Below are 7,825 nucleotides of genomic sequence, written 5' to 3'. Positions count from 1 at the left end.
ACAGTTGGGAAAAAAAATAGTTTTAATAGATTTAAATTAAAACCAATATTAATTTTAGAAAAATATTATATCCACAATATTTTCACACCAAATTTTAAGTAACAAGCTGTTACGGGTTATTATTGGTGGAGTAAAAAAATAATTTTAACAATAGATTTAGATTATAACTAAAATAACTAACCACCTATAATTTGTTATGAAAATATTATGAATGAGTACAATGGACAGTAACACTTCTTTCAAATTCTTTATCATTTTTAGTTAGATTGTGGTATTTATTTGATCTTTTTTTTCGTTAGACATGGACATATCTCTCCTATCAAAATAATACTAAATGTGACATATCTTATTTCTAAATAAAAATTAGAAGGTAATTGAAGGATGCCATTTTTAGGCGGACGTGTGTAATTGTATTTATATTGATTTTTAGATGTGAGATGTGTTTTAGTTTTAGGTATAAATAAAAAAGGAAATTTATATGAGGATTCAATTGTAGGTAATCTGGTACTTTCTCCCAATTATTTAGCAAAAGAGTTAGGTAAATCACTCCTCGTATTAGTATTTAGAAAAATTAGATAAGGATAAGAGAGAAAGAAGAGAGAGTCAGTCAGACTCAGACTCAGAGACAGAGAGGGAGCTAAAAGTGTTTTGGTGGCTTTGTGGTGTCTGCCGCCAGTCTTTTTTCTTTTGCCACTGCCAAAAGGACAAAACACAAATTAGGGAGTGAAGGAGATGGGTGCGATAAAGGCGGCAATCGGGGACGCAATACTGACATTCATGTGGGTATTTCTCTCATCAACCATGGGTGCAATGACTGCGCTGATAGCCACAGCTCTCGGTTTAGAAACCCTCGTCTGGCCTTCTGTCTTAATCACCACCTCCATCATCTTTGTTCTCGTCTTCATCTTCAACTTCATTGGGGATGCCTTGGGTGGCGCCAGCTTCAATCCCACCGCCACTGCCTCCTTATATGCCGCCGGTCACGGCCCCGACACTCTCTTCTCCATGGCCCTCCGCTTCCCTGCTCAGGTCCTTATTCTTTTTCTTTGTTAATAGAAATAGAATAGTATTTGTGTACGTTGGAAACATCTATTGACTGAATTGCTGTTGCTGTTGTTTTTGGGTGGTGGACACTGGACAGGCAGCGGGAGCTGTGGGTGGTGCCTTGGCAATCAAGGAGGTGATGCCGAAGGAGTACAAGCACATGCTTGGTGGGCCTTCTCTCAAAGTTGATTTGCAAACTGGAGCTCTTGCTGAGGGAGTCTTGACTTTCCTCATTAGTTTTGCTGTCCTTATAATTGCACTCAGGGGTCCTCGTAGTTCCTTTGTGAAGACGTGGTTGCTTGCCGTGGCCACCGTAGCATTAATGCTTGCTGGCTCTAATTACACCGGGCCTTCCATGAATCCTGCCAATGTCAGTACACCTTTGCACTTTCTCTAATACTTGAATTTTCTTAAATGTTGTTACACATCTTTAGTATAAAAAGATTGATCATGCCACCCCCACCTCTCCCAAGTCCCATCCTTTTTAATCTATTGAGTTTATCTTTAAACAAAATATGTTGAATACATATCCATTGACCACAAAAATGGCATATGGTATTGTTACATCTCGCTACTGCTTTTAGTATTTGCGATAAAAGATTGAATTGAGATAGATTCAATGTACACCTTAAAGTTTCTCCCTTCTGCTTTTCTGCTTGCGCATGATGTCACCTTTTGTACTGTCTCTAATCTTCAACAAATATATCAAAGAAACACATTCTGACAACACCATACCATATCTTCTTGTCTATGGCATAATGAACATATATTTGAGATAATCCTTGAAAATGGAAACTCAGGGCCTCTTTTATCCAACTGAATAAAGATACAAGGAGAAAGAGGAATTTTACTTATTTATTTGATAACGTAGAAAACCTTTAAAAGGAAGAGCCCTTTGGACTCACCTCTAAATTGACCCCACCTACCAGAATCAGTTGTCGGGTAATCCATGGGCATTCACCTTAATAGGCTTATACTTATGCCTAGGAGCCACAAAGAGAAAGAGAAAATAATAATAATAATAATAATAATAATAATAATAAAATTACATATAAAAATAAAATAAAATAAAATAAACAGAATCTTGATGTCTATTTATCATTCCATTTCTTGTTGCCAGTCCACCATGCTTTCTTGTCCTTCAAAATGACTTAAAGTTTAGAAAGAGTTGTTTTACTGTAATTTAAATGTTCAAGCTTCTTTCCATATGTTCCTCTTGTTTCCCCATTAAGTCAATCTTTTCTCCCATTTATCTCCTTCTAATACCTAGAACCTCTGTGAAGCCACCCTTATAAAGTTATGTTCTATGTGTGGCTTTCTTTTTCTTTTTTTCTTTCAATATTATGGTATTTACCTTTTCACTTGATATCTGTCTTCATAATTGGCCCAATGTATGTGTAAGAATGACAGTGGTTGGACTTTTCATATAACAAACTATAATCTGCTCTTATTGGGAAGGGAATGATAAAGAGTTCTCATAGCACTGACTGTAAGTTATATGGGCTAGTCAAGTTTGGAGTATTAGTTAGTAACTTCCAACGTGTGTCAGGTTCAAGATTGGGTAGGGCTTGGATCAATCTTCCTTGCTACACAATGGATACAAGGATGTGTTACGTAGCAATTATTTAAGGGCTTTCTTTTAATAAAAATTTAGCCTGAAAATTTGTCAAGTGCAGTTACTTATCCCAAAAACAAAAATTTGTCAAGTGCGGTTGGACTTCTGTGTAAAGTTTCTAAGGTTAGACAGACAGTTGTCTTATTTAGAAAGTTGATTGAGAGCCTCTTTTATCAACTTTCTGATATGGGATATGAAACTCATCTCCACAGAAGACAAGACAATGCCTGTCATGTATTTGTTATGCATTGGGTCAAAAGTGTTTGAGCCCACCTTTGCCCTTCGATACTTTTATCATGTCCCGAAGATGTTATCATGTTTTCTCAACAAATTTCCTCTCTTATCATGTGAAAAGTTTTGATGGGCTAGAGGAAGTATCTAGCTTGATCACCCATTCTGAAGTATCTAGCTTGATCACCCATTCTTTCTTTCCTAAATGAACCAAATAGCAGAAGTAAGAAATTCAATTTTTTTTTTTTTTTTTTTTTTTTAAATTTAATTTTTCATTGCTGCTTCCACCACACAAGTGTGCTATATAGTTGAGTTCTTGCAATGAGGAGGACTGAGTCATCTTCATTTTGCCTTCCACAATTACTTTTCCTTCTTTCCCTGTTACATCACCATAGATCTATACTATGGAGAGGGTTTTGGATATTTTTGAATTGAAAGGATCCTCAGTCTAAGCAGAATGAAGTTGGTGATTTTTTGGGGCATGGAGGCAGTAGTTGGTGGCAATGGTGATGGTAGAGCAGTGGCAATGTTCGGTGATAATTGTTGATGATGACAATGATGGTTGCTGATGGTGATGATGGTGAGAATTGACACATGGTGTCTATGGCAATATTGACAACATCAATTGTAACAAATAGAGGTGGCTGAAAATTATTGATAACTCCATCTTCAATTTTCAAGACTATGGGAGCATTTGATATGACTGTAGGTTCAAAAATCGAGGGCACTAATGTCTTTTAAAAAAGCATAAGAAAAGTTTTGCTAGAATTACCTTATTGCATTTGTGATCTTCGGAACATTGAGGAAAAAAAGATATGCTTATAGGAAAATATTTTTATGAGTAAATATAAGTTTCACCTGGCTTCTAGTTGATGAATTTTGACCTACTGCTATTGGGACAGATTTTAAGGAATTTCACCATTTGCTACTTTTTTAATAGGTTAAGCAATATCTCATCATTTGTGACTCGATTACAGGAATTTCCCACCATTTATTCTTAATGTTGGAGTCTGAGCTCTTCCTAACTTGATGCTTGTAAGAGATGTTGTTCTCTTGCTGAAGAATCTTTTGGCCATGTAGATGAATGAGATTAAGAGATATTTAGGATGCTAAGAAACTCAAGGCTTCCATTTTCATATTAGTCCATAAATGGAAAGCAACAAAAGAAATTAGTTGCTAAGTTTAGCTTAAGAAGTTTCTAGTAAGATAATTTTAGAGTCAGAAGTTTGATGCAACCAAGCCTTTATGTTTAGAAGTTTTCAAATTTTCGACCAGCCGGTTTGCATAAACTTTCTGTAGGTCTTCATATTACCAGATTGATTAATTTAGTTGTTTATCCATTGGTTTAAGACTTAAGAGGTGATTTTACGGTAAGGGCTCATCTCGTTAGGGCCAACATATGGAGATTGATCCAGCTTGTGTCATATTGGGAGCTTTGGGTGGAGGGCATGAATAGGATGTGTTCTTTGCAGTAGAAAACTTCAGTTATGATAATTGAATGTATTAAGGCATATTCTTTACATGATAATTGAATCCACGATGAAACTTAATGTAATTCTAGATCTGAGAGTAAAAAACCAAGATTGGATAACTGACTATTTTAGGGCCCACTTCTATTTGAAGAGTGAATGATGTATTGTCTTTTAACATAAGCTGTATAGCCATTATCAGGGTCCTTAGGCTTTGTAATGTTCTTTCCATTTTTGTTCCAAATTATTTGCATCATAATGCTCCTGGTGCAGAAGAGATGTTGTAGGTTTTTTACCTTAAAATCTTTTTTAGTTCAAGCTTCTTAATGTGCTTTGCTTTTGTGAGAATTAATTGCATTTAGAAAGTTTTAGAGTTGTCATATCTGCCCATGATATGCCTTTTAGGATTGCGCCACTATTATGATCACTATCTATGACTCTTTAGGCTGTGCAGATTAATTGGACATTGATATGGGACTCATAGAGATCTCTTTGGATCATTCTTTGTGGGACAAAGTTCAGAGGCAGGTGTTTTTGGTTTTGTAACCTTGACTCTCTTTTAGGGTCTACAAGAGAGAGGTTTACTTGTAGTGTGGTGATGGACCTCTTAGGAATGTCTTCTCATTTGTATCATATTGCGGTTAATAAACATGCTAATGTTGCACAATGCATGCATAGAACTAACAATTTTGTCCACTGGTGCCCTATCTTCCCTTAGTCCTTCAACGATCAGGAGCTTCAATCTATTGATAATTTCCTTACAACTTTTTACTCTTAACTCATTTCCGGGAGAAGCATGGATAGGATGTATTGGACTCTATCCAAGAACCACACTTTTGATGTGGAATCTTTCCATGGTGCTTTGTGTGGAGGCTATAAGGTGGATTTTCTTTGGTAACCCATTTGGAGATTCCCCTAGGAAGGTTGCTTTTTTAACTTGCACAGAAGCACGTGGTAAAATTCTTGCTACAGATTTTTCTTTTTTCTTTTTTCAAAAGAGAGATTGTCATTTATTATTGGTGTTGTATGTATAAAGAGATGGGGCTCAATTACTCATCTTCTACATTGTGCTATTGCAAGGGACAACCTATGGTCTATGGTTTCCTCTTTATTTGGTGTTTCTTGGGTCATTCCTTGGTGAAAGATCTTCTAGCTTGTTGAAAGGTGGCTTTGAGGGTCATCAAATCACTGATATATGGAACACTATTCCCCTTTTTTTATATGGTGCACTTTGAAGGAGTGTAATTCTAGATCTTGTGAAGGGGTTGAATCTCCATTGCGTCAATTGAAGTCCTATTTTTCTTAGATTGCTTATTGATTGATCAAAGATCATTGGAGATGTTAATTGTTGTTCTTTTTTAGAGTTACTTGATCTTTGTAACTTTAGGTCTCCATTTGTTATGTAGCCTCTTGTATACTTTCTATGTTTTAGGATTCCCTCTTTTCTTTCTTTCATTAAACTTGCTACTTATCAAAAGAGAGGTCTACTTTTGTCAGCTTGGCTAGGAAAGGTAATTCTGCTGTTGTCATTTGTGGCTTAACAATATTTCTGGATTGGGGAAGAAGAGGAAGGGGGGAGTTACCATGACTCCCTCCTGTTTGTTTGTTTTGTTTTGTTTTTTGCTTTTTGTTTTTTTTTTTTTTTGAGGTGTGCTGTATGTTTGGATGGGGGTAGAGGTGGGGAATCACACTCTCTATTTTATTTATATTTTTTTTATAAGGTGAGGAGAAAGGAATTTGAAGCAGCAAGGTACCCCCTTCAAATCCCCTTCTTTTTAATTATTTAGATTTGAGGAATTTGGAATGAGATGATAGATACCCAATTTAATGAATTTTTCTGTACTTTATTTTTATCCTCTACAATTAATAAATAATTTATTAACAAACCCTTTTTACTTGTCTCACTATATTGTTAACTTATCTATATTTTATCCTCTCACATATACACCCTATAACCAAACAAGGAGGGTAATAGCTACTCCTGTCTCCCCCTAAACATTCAAACAAATGAAATTGATCATTATTCCCTCTTGACTCCTTTCTTCTCCCTCCTCTTATTGTGTAATATCCTGTCCTATTCCATTTCCCCCGTTGAACTTTAGCCTAAGTGACGCCTCCTCACGCTAATAAGAATAGGACTGTGAGGTTGTGAACTGATCTGATCCGTAGTTGGAAAACTTGCTTGCATTTTGCACTTGCATTTATAATTTGATATCTGTTCATCTTTAATTAATGTATATGCATAGATCTTTGAAGTTTGGCTGATTACTTCAAGCTTGTATGGATATCTACATGATTTCATATATGCAAGATTAAAATTTGAAGGGAGTTTTCTAGTTAAAAAAAAGGCCTCTAGTGCTGATGTTCTACGTCACTCTATTATCACTTGAAAATGAAAAAGCATGGAAGCAAAAAAGTAGAAGAAAAATGTTTCTTGAACATTAAAAAGAAATTGGACTTTTTAATGACAGACCTTATTGCTACAGTGGCTCCTAATTGTAAACTTATGATATTGATGAGATTTTTTTGTGCTGTACATAGAAGCCTTACAAGATGTGCTAACTTGTCTTGTATTGTCTTTGCAGGCCTTTGGTTGGGCATATGTAGACAGTTGGCATGACACATGGGAGCAGTTTTATGTCTATTGGATCTGCCCCTTTCTTGGAGCAATATTGGCTGCTTGGGTCTTCCGGGTTTTCTTTCCCCCACAACCACAAGTGAAAAAACAGAAGAAAGCCTGAAGGGGCACAAGTATCTTATCTGCTCATGCACTTAGTAGATAAGCTTTATGTTAATGTAATGAGGACCTTTATTTTTCTTTCCCCTGCCATTTTCCTTTTCTTTGGTGCTACCTTACGAGCAGTGTTGGGACTCTCATCAGGTTATAAACTAATAATTCAATCTGTCCAGATTAGGAAGTGAATGTTTGCTGCCTGTATGCTAGTGTGTCACCAGTGACTAGTCTGTTTTTGTAGTGCTGTTAGTTTTTTGATGTGGTCTGCTACTATTGTTAGAACTTTGAACTGGCTGAGCCTTCACTTTTTCTGTTCGATGCTTGGTTATCTGTATACTGTAGTTAGTTTAAGATAGAAGGATTAAGGGTTTTACTTGGGGATAATTTGATAGTTATAATGGGAGAGGGGGGAGGGATTTAAACATGTCTTACTTAAAAACACCAAGACATGTCAATTGTGCAAGAATATAGATTTAGAGCAATTGCATCAGTTTGGCCAAATTTCTCCGTCTATTTTACACGAAAAGCATACTTTTTCTATTTTACACTACTACTTTTCCAAAACACCCATATCAATTCATCTACTTTACCATTTATTCTATTTAAATAATAATAATTTTTTAATTTTTTATTATTATTCTTTTGTTCCTATCTCTTTATCTTTTCTTTATACTTATCTCTTTCTCTTTATCTTTGTCCCTATCTCTCTCAGATCAATGTTTTGTCCCTCCT

At 35.7% G+C, this 7,825-nt stretch overlaps 1 protein-coding gene across 1 annotated transcript; it reads left to right on the top strand.

The window, feature by feature from the left end:
* The first annotated feature begins 483 nt into the window (after positions 1 to 483).
* LOC115954283 (aquaporin SIP1-1-like) lies at positions 484 to 7,409 on the top strand. Its single transcript, XM_031072197.1, has 3 exons — positions 484 to 1,029; positions 1,142 to 1,414; positions 6,945 to 7,409. The coding sequence occupies exons 1-3, from the start codon at positions 733 to 735 to the stop codon at positions 7,098 to 7,100; spliced, it is 726 nt and encodes a 241-aa protein (XP_030928057.1). The 5' UTR covers positions 484 to 732; the 3' UTR covers positions 7,101 to 7,409.
* The last annotated feature ends 416 nt before the right edge of the window (positions 7,410 to 7,825 follow it).

This window comes from Quercus lobata, chromosome 7 (assembly GCF_001633185.2).
Source record: "Quercus lobata isolate SW786 chromosome 7, ValleyOak3.0 Primary Assembly, whole genome shotgun sequence".
Taxonomy (NCBI): Eukaryota; Viridiplantae; Streptophyta; class Magnoliopsida; order Fagales; family Fagaceae; genus Quercus; species Quercus lobata.
The sequence above is the reverse complement of the archived record's forward strand: the minus strand, read 5'-3'. Positions and strand labels throughout refer to the sequence as shown.

Coding starts and splice junctions, on each gene's coding strand:
- LOC115954283 (XM_031072197.1), top strand. CDS start 733: ATGGGTGCGATAAAGGCGGCAATCGGGGACGCAATACTGACATTCATG. Junction 1,030..1,141: donor CCCTCCGCTTCCCTGCTCAG/GTCCTTATTCTT, acceptor GACACTGGACAG/GCAGCGGGAGCTGTGGGTGG. Junction 1,415..6,944: donor CTTCCATGAATCCTGCCAAT/GTCAGTACACCT, acceptor TTGTCTTTGCAG/GCCTTTGGTTGGGCATATGT.